Source organism: Nomascus leucogenys, chromosome 15, assembly GCF_006542625.1.
Source record: "Nomascus leucogenys isolate Asia chromosome 15, Asia_NLE_v1, whole genome shotgun sequence".
Classification (NCBI taxonomy): domain Eukaryota; kingdom Metazoa; phylum Chordata; class Mammalia; order Primates; family Hylobatidae; genus Nomascus; species Nomascus leucogenys.
Genome location: NC_044395.1, coordinates 95,556,351 through 95,580,570, shown reverse-complemented (window position 1 = coordinate 95,580,570; position 24,220 = coordinate 95,556,351). Strand labels below are relative to the sequence as shown.

General features: G+C 41.8%; 1 protein-coding gene across 4 annotated transcripts in view; it reads left to right on the top strand.

Annotated features, from left to right (window-relative positions):
- SLC1A2 (solute carrier family 1 member 2) overlaps positions 1-24,220 on the top strand; it is a 166,923-nt gene that overhangs the window by 100,622 nt on the left and 42,081 nt on the right. For all 4 annotated transcript variants that reach the window (XM_030794826.1, XM_030794827.1, XM_003254419.2 and 1 more), the window contains exons 4-7: positions 402-652; positions 6,530-6,698; positions 11,118-11,244; positions 20,266-20,499. In XM_030794826.1, coding sequence (XP_030650686.1) covers positions 402-652; positions 6,530-6,698; positions 11,118-11,244; positions 20,266-20,499 — 781 coding nt within the window. The remainder of the gene's footprint in view (positions 1-401; positions 653-6,529; positions 6,699-11,117; positions 11,245-20,265; positions 20,500-24,220) is intronic.

Genomic DNA, 24,220 nt, shown 5'->3' with positions numbered 1-24,220 from the left:
CCTCATGTGCAGATTGAAAATATTTGAGAAAAAAAACTAATAAAAAATACAAAATAATGCAAGTTAAAAGTATAGTATAACAGTCGCATACATAGCATTTACATTGTATTAGGTATTGTAAATAATTTAGAGGTGGTTTAAAGTAGACAGGAGGATGTGCATAGGTTATATACAAATACTACACCATTTTTCTGAAGAAACTTGAGCACTCTCAGATTTTGGTATCTGTTGGGAGTCCCAGAACCAACCCTCTCATGGATATTGAGGGAAGACTACAGTAGGAGATTTAATCAACCATTAACACATTTGAGTAATATGAAGCCAACGTCATAGAAATGTAGACACAGGTCATTAGCACAAACGTAATAGAATTAATCCTTCTGCATTTCTTTTCAATCCAGGGTTGTCAGGCCTGGATGCTAAGGCTAGTGGCCGCTTGGGCACGAGAGCCATGGTGTATTATATGTCCACGACCATCATTGCTGCAGTACTGGGAGTCATTCTGGTCTTGGCTATCCATCCAGGAAATCCCAAGCTCAAGAAGCAGCTGGGGCCTGGGAAGAAGAACGATGAAGTGTCCAGCCTGGATGCCTTCCTAGACCTTATTCGAAATCTCTTCCCTGAAAACCTTGTCCAAGCCTGCTTTCAACAGGTAACCCAGAGTTCAGATGTTCTCTCTTCTCCAGTCCTCTAAGTTATCAAGGAGATAACTTAAGAGTATTTTAACAGACCAGCTCTGGGTAGAAATTTTCTTAATATGTAATTATCTCTGTCTAGGCCCAGGGATTCTATGAGGTGGTTTAGGGCAGGATCTTGGGATTGGAGTCTCCTGGTTTTAATTTTTTGAAACCTCCCTTTTTTTCCAGCTCACTTAATATATTTTTGCTCTGGGATTGTCCTCCTTTCTCTCTCTCTCTCTCTCCTTATATCTATCTCTTCCTTTCCTTTTTGTGCATGAGGCTGGGAAATGTGTCTTTGAGTTGTCCATGGGCACATTTTTGTTAGCCTTGCCCACAACCTTCTAGAATACACAGTGGTTCTCAAACTTGGCAGTAAAGCTAAACAACCAATGGCACTTTTAAAAAAATATAAATACCCTACACAATCAGAATCTCCAAGAGATGAATCTGGAGCTTGGGTAGTTTTTTAAATTGTGGAAGTAATACATGCAAATTATGAAAATTTTAGAAAGTATAGAAGTACACAAAGTAAAAGTTAGAAGCTTCTGCTTCCCCTTCTCTAGAGCTACTTATGTTGAGAATGTTGTTTCCTCCTCTGTATTTTTCTTTTGCCACATATGCAAGTGTGCATAATCTTTAAAAGAATTCAACCCCGGCCGGGCATGGTGGCTCATGCCTATAATCCCAGCACTTTGGGAGGCTGAGGCAGGGGGATCATTTGAGGTTAGGAGTTCAAAACCAGCCTGGCCAACATGGTGAAACCCCATCTCTACTAAAAATGCAAAAATTAGCTGGGTGTGGTGGCACATGCCTGTAATCCCAGCTACTTGGGAGGCTGAGGCAAGAGAACTGCTTGAGCCCAGGAGGCAGAGGTTGCAGTGAGCAGGGCCACTGCACTCCAGCCTGGGAGACAGAGTGACATACTGTCTCAAAAACAAAAAACAAAAAAACAAAACAAAAAAAAAAGAATTTAACCCAACAGTACTCATTGTTCATAAAACGTTACATCTGACTTTTTCATTGAGCAATGTTGAACAATGAAAAACATTGAACAATGTTTTAAAGTCATTTATTCTTTTTTTCATGATTGCATAATATTTTTAAAGGATAAGTTCCTAGAAGTAAAAATGTCCTTGTCAGGACAAGGAGTTTTGTATTTTGAGTTTGCTGGCTGTTGCAAAATGGCACTACAAAAGTATGTAGCAGTGGGTACAGATTCCTTAGCAATGTATACTCTTGCTTGCTGCATACATTCCTATATATTTTTTTAAACTTGAGATTTTTTTAAAACAGGTGATTCTGTTGAGTAGAACCACTGAGTTAGCTGAGTAGGCCCCATTCACTACCCTGTTTTCTAGCCCCAAGGCCCGCATAGGCTAGAACACATCCCACACACCCCGGTTCCCATTAACCCAGGTAGAAACTAAGCTAAAACCAAGCAGTCTAAGCTAAACTTCAGCCATTTCCAAGCACAGAAGAATGAGCTTAGGAAACAGTTTGCTTAGAAGAAAAGTATGTATTCCTACCTGTCTCCAAAATGTAGTTCTTAACCATTGCTGAGCCCAGATTACTCTGGGTTGGGATATGTTCCCTGGTTTCAGATACCATTTTAGTGGCACATGCAGCATGGACCTATATTAAAGGAAACCATTCCAGGCCAGGGAAGTTGGATGCAGAAATAAATGGAAATAAGCTGGAGAAGAAGGTGCTTAGTGGGCTCCATCTGTATAGCGTGTTTGCCCCTCAGCCAGCCTGCTTAGAAACATGAACTGACTTGCTTTAGAGTGAGAGACACAACTGGGTGCTGTCCATTCTTAACATTTTGGAAAGAGCGTTCTGGGATCGCAGCTGCAGGAGGCTGAGCTGGTAGTAGAATGGGGGAGAGTGGAGCATGGGAGGGCCTGGGAAGGACAGATTTGGACTCAGTTCTGGTCATGCCATGCTCTGTGAAAAAAGGAAGGCAGGATCAAGAAGCAGGCAGGCTCCTGAAGCTATTGCCCTGGTCTTGGAGTGAACTTTGGTGGAGCTGGCCACACTCACACTAGGTGAGCGCTGTGGTGGATGGGCAGTCTTTGCATGCAGCTGCCTGTGGCAAGGGGTGCTGTCTGCCACCCTGGAATGGAGACCTGAGCCATTCCTTGCCCCACCCCAGCCCTGACCCCAACTTTCTATTGCCAAAATTCATATGAGGACTGAGCCTTGGTCCCCCAGTAGGCTCAGGATCAAGGTCCCTTTGGATTAGGACAACCTGAGGAAGAATGGTGTAGAATCCACCTCAGGGAGAGGATGGTTACAGATTCCTTAAGCCTGGGAGGAATTCACTGAAGAGGACTTGAGGACAGGAAACTCTTTTAAAGGGACATGGCATTTCCAGAGAGAAAGGGTGTGTGAGAGACATCTTCTGTGTCCATGAGTACAGCTAGAAGTGATTTAAAATAACCTGTCTTGAGTGGAGGAGGCTCCTTGACCAAAGTTAGAAACAGAGATGTAAAGAGGAAGATGAGCTCCCCCAACAGAGACTGCCTCCTCCCAGGTGACAGGGCCTGGTTTGCCCAAGTCAGGTCCCTGTGTCTTTGTGAGCAGAGAGGTCTCCTGCTTGCTTTTTGGGGCTTACTCTGAACCAAAGTGAGATTTCCAAGACAGTAACTGGCTGTAAGATATGGCCTTACAACACTAAATCCAGCCCAGTAATAGAGACCACATGGGTTCTTTTCCTCCAGAAAATTCCATGATCTGTGTATGTTCACTCGGCCAATACTCGTGAGCAGGACGGGCTGCCAGGCTCTCTGCTTTGCACAAGGATGCCACAGGGGAGGAGACAGATGAGGACCCTGCCCCTAGGAGCTCACTTACATTAAAGGGGAGGGAGGTAGACCAAAACAAACATCAGGGAAACACAGAAGAGACTTAAACATTAAGACAGGTGTTCTCTGAGGGCTAGAGGCGGAATGATAGGCTGGTGGGAACTAGGGGAGATGTTTCAGCTGAGAGGATAGGGGATCAGAATGAGTTAGGCCTAGAAAGAGCTGGGGAAAGAGGCTTCTCAGTAGAGGCACAGATATGCAGAGGCCGAAAAGTACTTATAATGTTCAGAGAAGAAAAAGGAGGCTGTGTGAGGCCAGTGTGGGGGATATAATGAGTGGAGGAAGGTAAACTCAGCTCAGGCATGACTTGGTGGGCCAGGGGAAGCTAAGGATATAGATAGGGTTATAGGTAGCCACACTTACCTACAGACTGTATGTAGACAAGAAGAAAGGTGAGTAGGTCAGTTTATGGTTTTGCAGGTTTTACGGTGAGACATGATGGGGGCTTAGGGACAGGGAGACTGGAATTAGCACCTGCTATGCTTTGGATGTCTGTCCCTTCCAAAATTCATGCTGAAATTTAGTTGCCATTATAACAATATTGATAAGTGGACACTTTGGGAGGTGATTAGGCCATGAGGTCTCTGCTGTCATGGATGGGATTAATGCTGCTATAAAAGAATGAGTTTGGCTCCTTTGTGCCTGTCTTTGCCTTTCTACCTTCCTCCATATAATGATGCAGCAAGAAGGCTCTTGCCCGATGCTGATACCTTCATTGTGTACTTCCCAGTCTCCAGAATGGTGAAAAAATAAATTTCTGTTTATCATAAATTATCCAGTCTTAGGTATTCTGTCATAGCAGCACAAAACAGACTAAAACAGCACTTACATGGAGTTGTGCAACCGAACAGCTTCTGTGAATCAGGAACTCAGGCAGAGAACTAGGCCTGCGTTCAGTGTTCCTATCTCCTCAGCTTCAACTTACATCACTGGCATGTGCTATTTGAAATCTGGATTTCTGGAGTCAAACACAACTCGTCTAGAATCCTGCTTCAGCAACTAACTAGCAAGCTGCCCTTGAGTCGAAGGGCTACTGTTGACCTAAGACGTAATGGATGTAAAATAGGTAGCAGCTGGCCTCCTGCCTGATCCTGACAGCCACCATTCATTTAGATCCATGAGTATTTCTCTTTTAAGCCCAACTTAGGCTTCTTTAGCATCGTTAGGATAGGTCAACAGTTGGCTTTGGTCCCTTTTTCTTTCCTGGGAGCGTGACTCTGCTGTTCATGGAAGCTTCTCTTGTGATCCTCTTCACACCAATGTCACCCAGGGCCGCATTGAGGGGAGAAGTGGGCTGCCTGTTCTCCCCTCACACAGCGGGCTCCAGACTTCCTCTCTCCCTGCAGGAGTACATGTGGCCAGGCTAGAACAGAGAGCACCCTGCCTCACCTCAGAGAACACTGACCTCCCTTTCCATCCATTTTGAATAACTGGCAGTTCAGCATTGCTTCCTACGGGGCCCAGCACAGTAGGATCGGGTCCCTATAGCTTAACATACAGCACAGACTGTGGAAATAACTCAATGGAGGTGAGGTCATCTGAGTTGAAGTCCCAGTTCTGCCCATAACTCCATGACGTCCAACAAGTCACTTGACTTTCCCGTACATCTTCTTCCCTATCTATTCAGGGTTCAGCCATCTGTTACCTACTACATGCCAGCACTGACAATCTAGGATTCTGCATTGAGTTCTATTTTAATGCCCCTGGAGGTGGTGTTTTTTAAGCTCAGATGTGGATTTTTATAGCACTCTCCATGTAGGGTGCCTGGCACCTTTAAAAATAGGACCTCTGCCATGGATGTCGAGGAATAGCGGGAGAGGTTCCTTGTGAGTCATCTGACAGAGACGCTTGGGGAACATTGAGCAAGGCTTGGCATCACTGCCCAGAAGGAGCGGCTGTCTTCCCACCTTGAATTTGGATCGGAAATATGAGCAAATGCTCCTGCCATGGTGGCTGCTGGCAGCTGGCACTCTTGGTGCCCAGATGGGGATTTCCAGCTGAGCCTGGCTCTAGAAGGAGCCCAAACTGAGGCAGCCTGTGATGCCCCTGTCCAGTGGGGACCGGGTAGGGGGGAAAACAGGTGGATCATGAGTTGCTGAGCTGACCCCTGCCAAGGCTTCCTATTCTTAACCAGACCCAGGGCCCATCACAACTGGAAGGACCATCACAACTGGAAGGACCATCTAACTGGGTCTCACAATTAGGAAGAGCATCCAAGTTAGACATTTCATACTGTTTCTGAGCTACAATCATAGGAGTGAAAGAAGACATTTATCCCCCAAGTTTAAGCCTGTGTCCTATCATTGACTACAGTACTTATAGTACATTTGCAAACTATTTTCATGCATTCTATATTTATGAAATCGTGTCATTTGCAGCAACATGGGTAAGACTGGAGGTCGTTATCTTAGGTGAAATAAGCCAGGCACAAAAAGACAAATATTGCATTTCTCATTTATATGTGGGAGCTAAAATATTTGAACACATGGGAAAATAGTGGAAAAATAGATAACAGAGGCTAGGAAGGGTGAGTGGGGGGAAAGGGAAAGGATGAAGAGAAGTAGCTTAAAGGACACAAACATACAGAAAGATAGAAGGAATTCATTCAATGTTTGATAGCAGAGTTGGATGACTGTACTTAAAAAATGCATTGTACTCAGATGATAGACACCTTAAATGCCCTGATTTGATCATCACACATTGTACACATGTAAAAAATGTGTCATGTACCCCATAAATTTGCACAAATAAAAAATTCTGTAATTATCTGTGATTAGGACAATTGTATCTCACTGTGTATAATAGAACACCACTTTGTAAATATAAACATATAAAATATTCCCCAGTTTTCATAACCTTGCTTTGGCATTTCTTAATTATTGTTAACCTGTTGGGAACCTTAAAATATATGAGTAGCCAGTCTTTTCTTTTTTCACCTTATAGGCCAAACCTCAACTCTATGCCTTTTTTCCTTCACTCTGTTAGATTCAAACAGTGACGAAGAAAGTCCTGGTTGCACCACCGCCAGACGAGGAGGCCAACGCAACCAGCGCTGTTGTCTCTCTGTTGAACGAGACTGTGACTGAGGTGCCAGAGGAGACTAAGATGGTTATCAAGAAGGGCCTGGAGTTCAAGGATGGAATGAACGTCTTAGGTAGGCCAGCTGGTGGTCCGGGATTCTGCTTCCCTGGCAATGGCTGGGCTATCCTGCAGTCCCTTTTCAGAAAACTCATGACTCGGCTGTCCTCTAGGTGGAGCAGGAGGCTGTCTCTGGGGAGCAATTTGAGGGTCACTGGGACAGAGATCTGAGCGATTTAAGGAAGAGAGAGAAGGGCAGAGGAGACCATGAGGGGACAGGGCAGCAAGAAGCTGGGTATGGGGAAAAAAGGAGGGAGCTCACCGTCATTGGGCACATTCCCTGACTCTCTGTGTGGTGTTAGAAAGTCACTTTCTCTGACTCTCTGTGTTATTAAGTGACACATCCATTGCTTTTATTTCTTAAGCATTTTTTAAAAGCTGCCCCCATGTACTGGTGCTGTGCGAGGTGCGGAGGCTGGACCACCGCAGCCCTCAGTCTGCAAACAAATGCAATGCTACCAGGACTGTAAAGTGTTGGAGTAGGTACCAAAGGAGCTTTACAGATTATCTTGTTTTACTTTCTGGGATCCCAGTGAGCCCTTTCTCCTAGCCCGGTGCCTTCTTAGCATGCCATCCTAGAGGTTTTTGGGCTCTGCAGTTGGGCAGACCTGGGTTTGGATCCAGTATGGGCCACTTACTGGTTATCTGACCCTGGGCAAGTTACTCCATTTCTCTGAGTCTCATTTGTAAAATGGAAATGGGATTGGCATCCATTTTGTAGATTACTGTGAGGATGAAATGTGATTGTGCATATAGGGCACAGTAGCACATGCCATGTGCTCTCTCCATATGAGCTCTGATCATTATTCAAAGTGGGTGGAGAGCTGAGGAGTTCAGTAAGAAAATACCTCCATGAGGGACAGAGGTTTATTACCATGTGAGCGGCTCTAGTCTGCCCAGTTTGCTCCCCTCCCACTCAGTGGGTCCACTCCCTTCCATAACCTCCATCCACCATTAGAATGGTGTCCCCTAGACAGGAAATAGGGGCATTTGGCCAAAACCTGGGAGAAATGGTGAATCTGGATGGATGAAGTATGTTTATTTATCCAAGCACAATTTCTAAAGGTTTGGATGACAGCTGCTTAGAGATGAATGAGCTCAGTAGTCCTTTCATGTTGTCATCTAAAATATCACATGGCCTTGTCTCCTTAGTTGGGTTGTCAGGTAAAATACAGAATGCCCGGATAAATTTGAATTTTAGGTAAAAAGCAAATAGTTTTCTAGTGTATGTCACAAATATTGCATGGGACATAATAATACTAAAAAAAAAAAGTATTCATTGCTTACCTGAAATTCAAAAAGTAATTGAGTGTCATGTTTGTTTGTTCCAAATTTGGTAAGCCTATTCCTTAGCCATCCAGAATGGTAGAGAGAAAGAAGAGAGAGAGGGAGCAGAATTGCACAGTCACTGAGAAGCAGAAGCGGATCTTTTTTGTTTGGCCTGGCAGGAAGCAGGTTGGGTGAGTGAGAGTGAGGGAAGAGATGAGCTGACTAGGTTGCTGGGCAATGGAAGATCAATAAACATTGTTTAGCAACCAGTGGGAGGTGAGAGGTGGAAGGAGCGAGGAGTAGGAAGGAGAGTTCCTCTGGGGAGATTTTGCAAATATCCCCAGCACCCACCACCGAGCAGCTCTTCTTCCTCACTGTCCAGCTATCTACGTCCCTTTCAGGACCTTCCTAACTCCCCCATGGTCTTTTCTGGTGGGTCATAACTTAAAACACCCAACCCCTTTTGTCAAAGTGTTCCTCAGTCTTCTCCATACTCTGGAGGAGCTTGAGGCCATGAACAATGGGGCCAGGGCTTTGGAGTGAATCATTCAAAGACTTTCCTGGTTGTTTCCAGAGTCTTGGTGGATTCTGGGAAGTCACAGGACCTTTGGCTCTACTGGGGAGTTTCAACACAACTCACTACTCTGTAACCCCAGCGGCCAAGTCCAAGAGGGTTTTGTTCAGATGGAACACCCCCGTTCCAGTGAGCAATTTCAATTAGGCAATGTTTACAGAGAAAAATTACAAGCTGAATACGGTTTCCATCCAAGTGAAGATCAAGGCTCTGGAAAGCCAAGGGAAGTTAGACTGTTGAGAAACTTCCCATTTACAAATCATGGCTGAAATAAGGTTTTTTCCATGGTCTTCTGAGGGTGGAGATAGTGGCTTTTTTATTTGTTTGTTTTGCTGTCTTTCTGCTTTTTGGCTTTGGAAAGTCCCGAGGATTAAGCACTTGCAATAAGTGAAGATACAACCCCAGCTCTTGACTCCCACTTCTTTAAGGAACCATTTCTCTCCTAAAAAACCTCTAGAAACAATTCTGGGCTCCACCCTCTCCCAACTGCTTAAATCAACTCCAACTGTTCCTTTAAAAACCTGTCTCTCATAGATATGGCCAGTTTCTGCTGACAATGAATGGAGCTTTTTTTATTCCGGTTCTTTGGGACCTTGATACCTCGGGCATTTTCTCTTAATTTCAAAAGAAATTAACCAAGTAATATGAGCTATTCTCAGCCAGAATATTCAGATTGATTCTCTCTCACCTCCCACGTAGCAGACTCCTCTCCATGGGCTTGAGAGAAGGACTTGGGAATGGCCTGAAATTGATTTTGTACATTACTGCAGAACTAGTTCCCTCTGTCCTGGATCTAATCTTCCCTAAGCCTTTGTCTTTCCAGACCAATAACTCACTTGTGAAGTCATTTGTCAAGCTTTCTAGCTGAGAGCAAAAAGAGGAGATACTAAATGTGAAGTATTAGCAACCCCAAGTGCAAGTGATGGATTCTTTTTGCTGAAGATAGAAAGGATCCAGCAAAGGGTAGTTAGACAATCTGGGTTGTTATGTGCTTGGTGTAAAGAGGTTAGTGAGTTAGATGACTAGGGAAAGAGTAAACTCAAAGGTTCAGAGAGAAGGAATTTTGTTCTCAGAGAATCAAATTATAATGCTAAAATTTACTGAGTATGGGTTAAGACTTTAGGCATAACTGGACACCATAGGAAACTGGATATAATAGGGAGGGACTGGAAATTAGGACTGACAAATTGAGCAGGTTAGGTGTGGAGAAGAGGAGGAAAGAGAAGATGGCTCATACTTCAGAGTCAGAGAACAAGTCAGGTGGGCAAGCAAAGTCCTGTAGCCAAGGACATAGCAACACTGATTTAATGAACATGTAAGTAGTAAGAATTGAGACCTCAAGACTGGCAATACTAGATCAGGGGTCAGAGGTCAGGGAGCACATGGGGATTGGCAATTAGAAATCCAGATAGCCCCCAGGCAGTACTGGAAACACCTGTAAGCCGCACAATATGCCCCAGTCCCTGGATGCATTGGGGTGAGACTGCAGGCCTGAGAGTGAGATACCAAGGGAGAGAACGGAAGGGACCAACAGGAGTGGTAGGAAGAGCAAAGCCAGGCCTAGCCTTGGAGGAACTAAAGTGTCGGGCAGATTCCCAGGACCTCAGGCGCAGGGGATGAGGTAAAACCAACACAGAAGTAAGACTCACGGTTGGGTATTGGAGTTGGTCCAAGACCTCGTGCAATGTGATGCTGACATGAAGAGGGCAGAGACGAAGCTCCTTAAATCTTTCCTGGGGTTAGGATTGATCCCAAAGGCTGATGTGAAGCTGGACTTAGATACAAGTCAAGAATGTCAAGTAAAGGAAGAAGAGAGTGGAGGGACTAGGAACTAGCAAAATCTGACAGTGAATCTATATTCTGTCTTTATGATCCTGAAAAAAATAAATAAAATTTAAAAAAGCATTCTAACCATTTCAGTCATGAAAAGAATTATGACAAATTCATAAATAACAGATTACATTTAAAAAACTGGATAAAATGGAATTTCGGATTTCTTATTGTTTTCCCTTTGATTTTTCAGTATTTTTTTCTCCCTGTCATTTTATGTGTGTAGTAATAAAAAATAATTTTACATTTAGGATTTTGTAAGAGTGAAACATACCAGCCATGCGTTGATTTGGGATAATACCGAAACAAGCTAGATGTAACACTAGCAAATAATTTATTGGCTAATTGGTCTCTGCTATTCCAATATTGGCTCCCAAATTTGCATGATAATCCCCAAGTCCCAACAGGCTTTTCCTCGTTAATCTGTGTAATAAAGGAATCTGCTTACACATGATTTCATAAGTGAGGGGAGGGAGAAGAGAGCACCTTTCAGTTTGGAATGAAAATGAATACATTTTCTTCAAGGACCTAACACTGCTTACAGTTTAACTTGCTCGTGTGGAAAATGTTCAGGAAATCCATAATTATCCAGGGGAAAGTTACATTCAGTATCAAATATAATGCTTTGTTCTTTTAATGTCTAATTCATAGGGTAACCAGCAGTGAGAACATGGCTCCATACACTGGGAATGGTAAAGAATGAGGGAGAAAAAATACATTCTTTGTAATTTGTCCTTCTGTGTAATGTGATTCACCCAACAGGTCTGATAGGGTTTTTCATTGCTTTTGGCATCGCTATGGGGAAGATGGGAGATCAGGCCAAGCTGATGGTGGATTTCTTCAACATTTTGAATGAGATTGTAATGAAGTTAGTGATCATGATCATGTGGTAAGTGGCCTTGTTCTTACTTCTTCTTAGCAGTGGGTTGAGAAAGCCTTGGGGTCCTCAGAGGATACTGGAGCTCTCCCTGCAGGAAAAAGTTGGCATGGGCTGATCAAATGTCTTTCCAGAAAGACCTTGAGAAAGGGATGAAAATATCTTTTTTGGAGCTTCCCCTAGAACAAGCGTAGACAAATTATGCCCCTTGGGCCAAATCTAACCTACTCTCTGTTTTGTATGGCCAGCGAGTTGAGAATGGGTTGTATATTTTTATGTAACTGTCTTAGTTGGGTTGCTATAACAAAGTACCAAAGACTGAGTGGCTTGGAAACAACAGAAATTTCTTTCTTATGGCTCTGGAGGCTGGAAGTTCAAGATCAGGGTGCCAGTATGGTTGGGTCTGATAAGAGGCCTTTTCCAGTTTGCAGACCAACTTCTCATTGTATCCACAGTTAGAAAGATATTTACTTATTTTTATTTGAATTTTATTCTATTATAATTTTTTTGAGACAGGGTCCCACTCTATCACCCAGACTGGAGTGCAGTGGTGTGATCATGGCTCACCACAGCCTCAGCCTCCCTCACTGTAGCTCAAGTGATCCTCCCACCTCAGCCCCTCAAGTAGCTGGAACTACAGGTGCACACTACCATGCCCAGCTAATTTTTGAAAATTTTTTATAGAGACAAGGATTTCACTATATTACCCAGGCTGATCTCAAACCTCTGGGCTCAAGTGATCTTCCCACTTAGGCCTCCCAAAGTGCTGGGATTATAGGCATGAACCACCTCACTCAGCATGAAAAGAGATTCAGAAAGCTCTCTGGGGTCTCTTTTACACAGTCTTTGTTTTTCCATCTATTATAACAAAATACCTTAGACTGGGTAATTTATAAACAATAGGAATTTATTGCTCACCCTTCTGGAGGCTGACAAGTCCAAGATCAAGGTACTAGCAGATTTGGTATCTGTGGAGGGCCTATTCCTTGTAGTTGGCACCTTTGTGTGTGCTCTCACATGGTAGAAGGGGAAAACAGGCTCCCTTGAGCATCTTTTATTAAGAGCACTGATTCCATTGAAGAGGGCAGAGCCCTCATCACCTAATCACCTCCCAGATGGTTCACCTCTTAACACCACTGCCCTGGGAATTAAGTTTCAACATATGAATTTGGGGGACATATGAATTCAACTTATGAATTGCAGTTTTTGCCATTACTTTCAATGGGAAAAACCACAATTACTTTTGCACCAACCTAATAATTAACTTGCCTAAGATGATCATAGCTAGGGAGAGGAAGAGCTGTAGTTGATATGGGTATCAAAACCCTTGATGCATAAGCAGGTAGGTTTTTTGGTTTGGATCGTCTAAGCAATATTGTTTCCCCTTTATTTCACATGTGTTTATAGTCAGTGACTCTGAAATCTAGGGGAGCCTAGGAGAGCATGAGTATCTACTCTCTCATTGTGGAAGCTCTGTCATCTTCAATCATTGGAACGTTTTGGTGTCCCATATCCATCAGACAGAAAGCTTTTTACTTGCATTTGTTTCAGGTCTCTAGGATGGTCCTGTATGTCTGTCTAGAAAAAAATAAAACCACTGTTAGACCAAGTAATACCTGTGTTCTCTTTTCCACAGGAATTCTGGGTTACCTATTCCCCATCTCTGCATGTTCCAGGCCTACCCACCTTCTTTGCCAAACCTCTTCTGATCCTTTTCCACTTTTCTGTAGGTGTCTTTCATGGAAATTCCAGCCGCTTTTTCTCTTCCTCCTTTTCTTGTCTCCCGCTCCACCTCACAAGGGCAAAAATCTGTTCTCATTTTTTATCTCCACAGAACCAAACATGGTGCTGTGCCTGTAGTCAATTGTTACTAAAACTTTAGGAATGAGTTGGATAGCTGAAAACTCCAAGATTTCAGATCAAGCAGATGCTCCTCACTATTTCATGAACCATATTTAACAGACCTGGCTTGTTCAGATCATTGTTTTACGGTGCTTTTAAAACATAGAAAGGATGCTAGTGAAATAACATCATGTTCTCTTTTATGATTGTACTGAACCTTCAGCTTCTCAGGCAATTCTAGATTTCTGGATATTTCTTTTGTATGAAGATTTGGGAATATGGTGGTGTTGTAAAACATATATATATATATATGTGTATATATATATATGTATATATAGAGAGAGACAGAGGGAGAGAGAGACAAAGTCTTGCCCTGTTGCCAGGCTGGAGTGTAATGGCACGATCTCAGCTCACTGCAACATCTGCCTCCCAGGTTCAAGTGATTTTCCTGCCTCAACCTTCCAAGTAGCTGGGATTACAGGTATGTGCCACCATGCCCGGCTAATTTTTTTGTATCTTTAGTAGAGGTGGGATTTCACCATGTTGGCCAGGCTGGTCTTGAATTCCTGACCTTATGATCTGCCCGCCTTGGCCTCCCAAAGTGCTGGGATTACAGGCATGAGCCACCACATCCAAATGTAAAACACATTTTTTAAGTCCTTCAGATTCATCTGAGTCTGTTGAGACTTCAGTACATAATACACAATGCAGAATAAGTCTCTTGCTTAAACATTAGGATTTTCCATTGTTTCCTAGAATTTCTAGCAGATTACGCATCCTTATGCCAGATATGTAGCCCGTATTTCTGTAATATGATGCCAATAACATGGGCAATGTATGTGTCCTTCCTATGTCCATACCAATGTGATTTCCACTAAGCCCTTACAGGAAAGGGAATCTTCTAGGACATCAGATGAGTCAGTGGGATGAAGTGTAGCCTCCCTTCTCCCCAGAGATGGAGGGTGGTGGTATGAATTAAGAAGTTTCCCATTCATTGGAACCAGAACTCCTAAATATTTACTATCATCTTGGGAGGTAAAAAGTGGTTGTGAGGCAGGAATAAGACCTTAGAATGATTTCTGACAGCTGTTTGGTTACCTCATCTAGGCTCATAGTCAGGACAATGTCACATGACATGAGATGCCAATTCTACACATTTCTTTAATTCTTTCACTGCCTCATCAGCATCAGTATTTGCTAATGATGTGTGTAAAAAGGTTCTGGATAAAACAGTTAACTACTCTTTAACTGACCCCTCAAAGCTTAAAAAATCAGAATTCTTTTATATTCTTTTCTATGTAGCAGTTATAATAGTAATAATAGCAGAATATAACATTGAAAAGATTATAATAATTCTTTTTATTATTAAATTATAAATTAGAATTACTAACTTCTTACTGTACGCTCAGTACTATTTCAGTTACAGTACATGTACTAACCCATTTATTACTGAGGAAACAATTATTATTAAATAACTTAAATTTACCAAATTCCTGCTAAATACTTAATATTATTCCAATTGTTTTACATGCATTAGCTCATTTATTCTTCACAATAGTACTGAACAAAAATAGGTGCTTTTGTTAACCCATTTACCAAATGAGAAAACTAAGCACAGAGGTTGACTTGCCCAGTGTTATGGAGCTGTACAGAAGTGATACCTACATCAATTTCTTTTTGACTTCAGACTGGATTGAATCCAGGATCCTCCTATTGCAAGTTGCGTGACTTTAGGCAAGTTAGACACACTCTAAGCCCCGATATTCTGATCTGTAAAATGGGATGATTCTAGAATCCAGGCCATAGGTTGCTGTGAGAATTAAGGCTGTGACCAACAGTCATGAAGCACCTTCTTTGTGCTGGGAACTGTCTAAGCACTTTACATGGATTAGTATTATAGTAATAGCTGTTTGCTGTTACCAATATTGTCATCAATTCAATCCATATCCTTTGTATCTCTGTGTTCATGAATTTTTAAGAAACCGGAAAACCCCTTAATTTTTGTATGATTTTCATATCCTCATTTTCTTAGGAAGTTATTTAAAACATTTTTTTCAAAATTTGAAAAACTTAAACAGAAAGTAAAATGTTTCATAATCTTACCCCTATAAAAACATAAAGTGAGAAGTAAAATCTCTGCCTACTCTTCCAGTTCCTTCTTCCAATAAACCACCATCCATCCACACTGTTAAATAAAAAACTATTCAATGACACTTGTTAAAACACAGTAAGGCAGATTTTATTCAGGATTGTTGCAATGAGCGCAGGGACCACAGCAACGGGATTTTGGAGTGGGAGAGAGAGATTGGGCTCACTTGCAAGTACAACATGGGTAAGTGGGAATTTATAGCCATGGAGCAAGGTGGGGGCAGTGGATGGTCTGGGGTAAGGAGTATTTTGGCTAAACCAACCCCACAGGATTCTAGCTGAAGGCCACAGGGTGACCAAACATCGTCCAGGGGAGGATGAAGAACCTGATCAGATTTGAGGGTGATCAGATTTTGAGGATGGAGGTTCTTGCTAACCTGACTTAGACGAGTTTTTTTGCTAAACCAGATTTTATAAGGAAGGTTTAGCAAAGAGCCTAGAAGAGGCCAGAAGAAGGTTCAGACGCCTAACTAGAGTTTGGTCAAACAAAGAATCTTTGTCAATCCATCCATTTTTTTTTTCATTCAATAAATATTCTATTCTGTGCAGGCAATGATTTTAGGTACCGGCGAGATAATGGTGAATAAGACAGAGAAAGGTTCCGGCCCTTGTGGAGCTTACATTCTAGGAAAAGGAGAGAGGGAAAGCCAAAAGGGAGCAAATGGTAGCAAATTGTCTTTGTAGCACTTATTACTAATTCAAATAGTAATAAGTGCCATGCAATAGCGAGAGATAGTGATGGGGGTAGAAGTGATGGGCCACGTGGTGCTGTCTGGGAAGGTGACCTTTAATGAAGACGTGCAGAGTGAGCCAAGCAACCTGGTAAAGAACTGAGGGGAGAATATTCCAAGGGGAAGAAGTGGCAGGGAAAGCCTTTTGAGGGTCAGAACAAAGGTCTAGAGAGGCTGCAGTGTGGTTGGTGAAAGGGGGCAAAAGGAGGTCAAGTTGGAGAGGTGGGCAGGAGGCAGATCCTCCAGGGTCCTGCAGGCCACCTTGATGGGTTGGAATTTCATTTGCTTGCAAAAGGAAGTCTCTGGAGAAATAATAAACCTGGAGGCTATACAAACTGCTTGTCACTCTGTCTTGATGAAAAGTTCTAATCCACAAATGGTAACTTTTAACAAAAATCACTCTTTGGGTAGCTGGAACACCTATCTCTAAATGGATTGGGAAAGATGAAGATTTGTAATACTTTCTGAGTACAGATAACACCTTTCAGCAACTCTTGGAATGTGTGTTTAGCTCTATTGACAAGCTATTGGAAACGTGTGGGACAGAACCAGAGGTGCTTCACAGCAGGGCTGAGAAAGTCCCTCAGCTTACCTCCACTGCAAGTGTCTGTCCCATCATCTGTCCCAGGCCTGAAAGTCCCAAATGAATTATTCCAGTGGGTTAAGACCCCAAAGATCCTGAAGTAGTTGGAGCTAAGGTAAATGGTTTCAAAAGGTCACCAAGTAATATCTGTGTTTCATCAGTTGCAGTTAAGATTTTTGTTTCTTGAAATACTGGTTTTCAAACAGATCAGAATTACCTGGGGAGCTTCTTTAAAATATAAACGCCCCAAGGCCAGCTCCAGGACATTCTGACTCCATAGGTATGTGGTAAGCCCAGGGAATCCAGGTAAGCCCAGGTACGCCCAGGGTAAGCCAGGGAGTTGTTAACAGGAAGCTGGTGGTTTCTGACACCTGGACACCGACTGAATTCTAGGTGCTTGCCGGCTGTAGATGAGTGTGTTTGTGGAGTCCTGCGAGGGGCATCTTAGGCTGGCAAGGGCTTAGAGACAAAGTAGGTGGAGGCTAGAATGGATACAGTAGTAAGAAAAAGACTCCACAGGCCAGTCCTGGATGAATCTGTGGCCCTGAAAGCAGAGAACAGCAACAGCCTAAGAGCAGCATGGGAGCCATTCCCTCTCCCCAGCTCTCCAGCCATGTCCTTCTCACATGGAAACTGGACCAACAATCACTGGGCATTATTTGGCTTCAGAACTCTCCGTGGAGCCCTCAGCCTCTTTACGCACTTTGATTTGTGGTTTTGGTTGCTGGCTTCATCTCAGAAGCTTTGAGTGATGGCCTTGGGTGCTGGGCATTTGCCCATCCTTTTCCATGGAATGTTATTTTCAATTAGGTAATTCATTGATATGGAAACCCAGGAACCCAGAAGCCCCAGTTTCGGAGTGAAAGCCTAAGTTGTTTGCTTTAAAAATGGGTGCAGTTGGTCGGCCACACCTGTAATCCTAGTGCTCTGGGAGGCTGAGGTGGGAGGTTTGCTTGAGGCTAGGAATTTGAGACCAGCTGAGCAAAATAGTGAGAACTCCTACAAAAATAAAAATAAACAAAAATTAGCTGAGAATGGTGGCAAACACTTGTAGTCTTAGCTACTCAGGAGGCTGAGGTGAGAGGATTGCTTGAGCCCAGGAGGTCAAGGTTACAGCAAGCAATGATGGTGCCACTGAGCTCCAGCCTGGCTAACAGAGCAGGACTCTGTCTCAAAATATAAAAATAAAATAAAAAATAAATAAAATAAAAATAGGCACAAGAAAGTAATGGCCCTAAAAGACTTCATAGAACAAAGGTTCTTACTTTCTTCTACTTAATGCTCATCCTGTTCCCAGGGATGAAGGTGTTTGGATTAGCAAGGGCTTCTTCTTGCCATATTTATAAACCCTAACACTTCACTTTCTGGCCTTCGATTAACACTCTCCATTTACAATGGGAGCTCATGCTTTTCTCAACTGGCTAAGTGCCCCAGAGGTAAACTGTTACCTCTCTCTAGTCCATCTGTCTGTGGCCCAAATGCATTCTCCAGGAGACTCTATAGCTAGTCTTTTTTTTGGCAAAGAGCCTTGAAAGCATTTTCTCTCCATTCTACAAACTGTTCATCCCAGGAGAGAAGGAAAATTGAATGGCACCCAAAACAGCTTATATTTGCGTTTTTCTGGACATCTTTAAAGGGTGCTTGGTGCTTGGGAACGAACTGATCTCTTGTTTTATGAAGATAGATGCTTTTTGGCTTTATAGGAATGTTCATTCTGCTTATTTACAGTCTCAGTGAATGAAGTGCTGGTCCCTGAGACTACCTTGATAATTTATAAGATGCTGTGACTATGGACACAGCAGCAGGATATAAAATGGTGCGAGAGCTGAGGGTTTAATGACATGAGCACAGCTTTGTCTCAGACTCCCTAATGTCTAGGGAAGCAGTACTCAGACTTGGCCAGCCTGCACCCCACGGAAAGGAAAAGTGGGAGCTTCAGGCTAGATTATCATATGGGAAGAGAGCAGCTATGCTAATGTTAGTTTAACTAATTTGGGTCAGTTACAAATCAGTTCCTTCAGGATTAGGTTCCTCCTGAGAGAATATGTTGCTATAAAATCATCTTGCAATTAGGTATCCCATGAGATGTTCTAGAAAGCATCACCAACTCAGGCTTATTAAGCATGAGTGATGAGAAGACATGGGGTACATGTGTGAAAACAGAACCTACAAGGAATGCCTTTGTCGGGACTCAGAGAATTAATGGTACTGACAGAGATGTGAGAGAGGTTTTTAGCAGCACACATATATGCATGCTCAAAAATTTAATCCCCACAGCATCTCCATGAGGTTGGAGTTAGCCGCTCTGAGCCTTGACATCCATATCTGTAAAATGGGAATAAGCCACTAACCATGGTCACATATTAATAGCTAATAAGTGGTGAGACGAGCTCCATGTCTTATGTAGTATTCATATATATGTGTCTCATCTACTCTTCACATTTTTTCTTTAATCCAGGAAAGTGTTTGCTCCAGGTACAATTGCAAGTCTGTATAGATCTTACAATTACAGCAACCTTTCCTGACTCCCTGACCCCTGCTGGAAGCCTTATCTAGGGACTTCATTCTCCCCATGGTCTTTCTCTCAAGTATGTTCATAATTTTTAATAAGGTAGCAACCTTCCCACAAATATTTTCATGTCAGCCAGAAACTGTCACAGGCAGAACAAATTCATGCCCTAGCAACACCATTCTGGATAATAAAGGATTTTACCAAATATGGGAAGAATATATTCAGGTTGAGAGAGAAAATAGCTTTCCCAAGAGTGAGGACCAAAGTAGTTTCCAAACTCTCTATAAAGTAATAATAAGATAGAGCTATAACATCAGTTTATATAGGATAAATTGGTATATGGCAAATTGCTTATCTACAAAGAGCTGTGATTATTCACTAAAGAGAAGGGGCTTGTCTTCGTTGGGAAAATCCCCAAGTTGGGAGTTTCACAGACCTGAGATTGTTCTCTTATTTTCTGGTTTCCTGGTCTTGGGCTGATTATTTAGCTTTTCTTAACCTCAGTTTCTTTATTTGCCATGTAGCAATAATGACACCAAGATTTTTGGGTTGTGGTAAGCATTAAGTGAGGGAATAAGTGTGGAGCTCTCACCGTAGTGCTTCAAACAAAATGAAAGTAGCCAGCATTATTGTTAGAGTAAGTATGGAAAAAATACTTTCAGACTCAGAAGTCATAAAACCACTTTTCTCTAAATGTACATTTTGGCTCAGATGATTTCCTTGTTCTCTCTCTCTCTCTCTCTCATTTTAATATATTGCCTATCTTCCAAGGTAAAAACAATGCACATTTACAAATTCCAGTTTATAGTTTTCTAAAAAGCTCAAATTCCCAAATTTCTAGGAAGGAACTGAGGAACACAAATCAAACAAGATTCCCAGAGACACACCTGGGTCTCTCAACTTTGAACTTGATGATAAAGCTAAAAGATGGCAATGCATGTCTCTCCTTTATTCCTAGAACTCACCTTAGCGACAAAATTTGCCTTTGGACTTTTCATCAGAGCAGGTGCCACCAGATCCACAAAACAGATTTTGGTTAAGGGAGTTGGTCCAAAGTAAAAAATAACATCTGTGGAATCTCATGAACTTTTCTCAGCAAAAGTCTTTTTTTGTACAGAAGAGCCAAGTGTTTTCCTCAGGGTGCGGTACAGAGGAGGCCCAGGTTCTGAATCCCTAATGATCTCTTCAATGCTGTTTTTCCCTTTTGTGTTTTTCAGGTACTCTCCCCTGGGTATCGCCTGCCTGATCTGTGGGAAGATCATTGCAATCAAGGACTTAGAAGTGGTTGCTAGGCAACTGGGAATGTACATGGTAACAGTGATCATAGGCCTCATCATCCACGGGGGCATCTTTCTCCCCTTGATTTACTTTGTAGTGACCAGGAAAAACCCCTTCTCCTTTTTTGCTGGCATTTTCCAAGCTTGGATCACTGCCCTGGGCACCGCTTCCAGGTAGAGAACAAAAGAAATCACCTTTCTCTTTGCTCACTCTTTTGCCCTCTTTGCCATTTCTCGTTTCTCAAAACCCTCCCATCACAAAGTTCAATAAGAACACTTGGCACACATTACTAAGATCTTTTGGAAAAGGCGAATGCTTTGAATTTTTGTCTCCTTCTAGGAACTTCTGAGCCTTCTGGTGAACATTTTTGCTGATTTGCAACTATATTGGAAATATGATCTCACATTAAATTTTTCAGATAAATGCATGCTATTTGTTTGCATGCCTAATTTGCCACTTATGTCATTAGTTTAGTTTTAAATGTTTTCTAAAGGAAGTGTAACAGGATATTTTTCAATAAACATTTCACCTGTGATTTGGAAAATGCTATCAGAAAATATTACTCTTTGAAGATTTTGGTAAATAAATTTTCAAAAGTAGGAGAAGCAGCTTTTACAAAGTAAATGGTATGTTAGGTGAGACTTTTTCTAACAAACAAAATTCAGCCAAGTCTTTGACCTCGACACGAACCTCTAATGGATTATTTTTCCCCAGAGTTAACTTGGCATTGATGAAGAATCAGTTCCCCCTTTATTACTTAGTTCCAGTGCCTAGAAAGCCAAAGAGGACCCCAGAGATATGTAGAGTAAAATCATTTTTTGGACTATCATCTTGGACTGAATCTAACAAAAACAACCCAAAAAATGAACAAGAAGAAATACGTAAGAAACGTCTTACAATTGGGTTGGGCGCAGTGGCTCATGCTTGTAATCCCAGCAATTTTGGAGGCCTCGGCAGGCGGATCACTTGAAGTCAGGAGTTCGAGGCCAGCCTGGCTAACATGGTGAAACCCCGTCTCTACTAAAAATACAAAAATTAGCCAGGTGCGGTGGGGGGCGCCTGTAGTCCAGCTATTCGGTAGTCTGTGGCAGGAGAATTGCTTGAACCTAGGAGGCAGAGGTTGCAGTGAGCTGAGATTACATCACTGCACTCTAGCCTGGATGACAAAGTGAGGCTCCATCTGAAGAAAAAAAAAAGAAAGAAAAAGAAAGAAAGAAGAAAGAAGAAAGAGAAAGAAAGAAGAAAGAAAGAAAGAAAGAAAGAAAGAAAGAAAGAAAGAAGAAAGAAAGAAAGAAAGAAATGCCTTACAATTGAGAGTTTTTAAGACTAGTGTTTTACTTTCAGCTTGCAATCGTTTTATTTCTGCACATATGTCCTTGGGTCAGAAAACTAAGACTGAATCATAAAACAGGTGGCAGGAAGGCAAGCAAATTCTGAAACCCATAGCTCATCATTCAGGTTCTTGTTGCAGAACCTGTGCCCATGCACTGCTAGGGAGGTGCCACTCCATGACACAGCAGGGCCTGTTGCTCCACGGCTACTGAGCAGGCAGTCAGGTTTCCCTTAAGCGACCTAACAGACCAATAATGCCAACCACCTGGGAAGCCAAATTAAATTTCCATCTTGCAAATCAATGAGGATTCAGTCTTAGTAGAAAATGGGGTTTCAGACAAAGCTGGAATATATACAATCTTAAGGATCTAGATTCTTCACCCAGTTTCCGAAGATGAAGGAAAACACTTCAAAATTTCCTTCTTGGTTTTATAAATTTCCCATGACTAAGTATCTCTATCCATACAGATCTCCACTTGAAGAAAAAGAGAAAAAAAAAAAAACCAACCTGGTTTAATTTTATTTTTGTTTTCTGGTTATAAGCCTGGTATCTCATACTTTATCTCATACCAGGCTCATAACCAGAAAACAAAAATAAAATAAAATTTCTGCAGGCTCATTATGAAAAAGTTCAGGCAGTGAATACAATTTTGAAGAAGAAAATGAGCTTTGCCAATTATTCTATCATCTGGTGATAACTGGTCATAACTTTTTAATTAGTCTTTAGTTACATATCTTTCAAGTTCTTACTATGTTTATATATATATTGTTTTACAAATAGCTATTTTTTTATTGGTCAACATATCATAAAGTTATATCTACTGCAATAGACTTTACTACCATTTTTTAAACCGCATAATAATGCACTGTATGTACTACAATGCAAACCCCACCCCGTCCTAGCCACAGTGATGTACATTTAAGGCATGTCTATTAAACAGGGCTGTGACAAACATCCTTACAAATACATCCCTGCAAGGTTGTGTGATGATCCCCTCAGGAAAAGTGGAATTTCAGAGTCAAATGGTATGCACATTGATGGTTTTGAAGCACGTTACCAGTGTGCTATTCAGAAAAATTTATTATCTTATGTTCCCATTAACTGGGGTTTGAGGGTGTGCCCATCCCCGCTTACTTACCAGCTCTGGATATTACCAGTCACTTTAATGCTTTCCAGTCCTATTAGGTGAAAAGTAATCTCATGCGATATGCATATCTTTCCTTCTCCTTCCCTTCCCCTTTCCCCTGCCTTGTGAATCGTTCATGAACTTGGTCATTTTCCTGTTGAGGTATTCGTCCCTTCCTGATTGATTTTTAAGCTCTCTTTTTGTATAAGAATATTAGCTCATGTGTCACAAGTTGCAAATAATCCTCCTCTTCACTTGACATTTGTCTTAAAAATTTACTGTGCTTTTGCCTCTAGAAGTTTTAAATTTGTACTTAGTCAAAGCTATCAATACTTTTCTTTAGAATTTAGAATTTAGATTTTGCTTAGGAATAGCTTCTCCAAGTTAATACGATATGACTGTTTATTTTCTTCCAATACCTTTATGGTTTAGATCTTTCAACTATTTCAAAAATATTAGTATTATTTTCTTTTGAATGACTAGACCATCATTTCAGTAACTTTATAAGACAAGGTGAATCTTAAGGGGATTTGCAATGGCCCAAATTTGTATTTAAATCAGAGACAAATGCTCAGATTATCCAAACAAGGCTGCTAATATTAGACCAATTTCTTCCCCTAACCCTGTATTTCATTTGAAAAAAAAAAATGTGGTTTTAATCTTTAGTTAAAATGTGGTTTTTGCCTGGATGTGGAATTTCTTTTTTTAAAAGGCCATGTGGCATGAGTCATGTACCAAGAATTAACTGAAGGTTTCTTTGCCATCATGGTCACAGAGAAGAAAAAAAAATGTAAAACCCAGGGACAGCCCACAAAATATCCTTTCTGCCTCCTCCGCCCTTGTACAGAATAAAGATGTTGAGGGTAGTTGAACGGCTTTTCTCAATGGTTCCAGAGGCTGGTGTCAGGGAGGACAAAGGGAGGGGGGTGGCCTAAGACTGACCTGTCTTCAGCCCTCCAACTTCAGTGCAGGCTGTTAAAACTAATATGTAAAAAACAAAAGAAGCATTTCAAATATCTGACAGTTATTATTAGCAATATTTGAAGGCTGTCATATGGCCATTGAGGCAGGAGCCAAAAAAGCAATGTCAGAATGTCAGCCCGTCCACACAGGAAAGCTTGAAATTAAAATTCTCAAGTCCTAGTTTGATTGGGTGAGTGGGTGTTTTAAGACACAAAGCCTGTCCAGTAGAGAAATAGAGGATATTTTTATACTTACCAATCATTTTTCCCAATCTACTTAATTGTCCAAAGACCATTTGATGACATTTTGGAAAAATGAATGCAATAATAAATATAAATGTATTCCAGCAATCCCAGAAGTGTCCTTAGATTTGAGAATCCTTGCAATCGAGAATCCTGGCCACCAACCACAACTGAGCAGTCATCTCAGACCAGTCCTGGTGTCCTGGCAACCCTTCGAAAGGGCCCAGGAA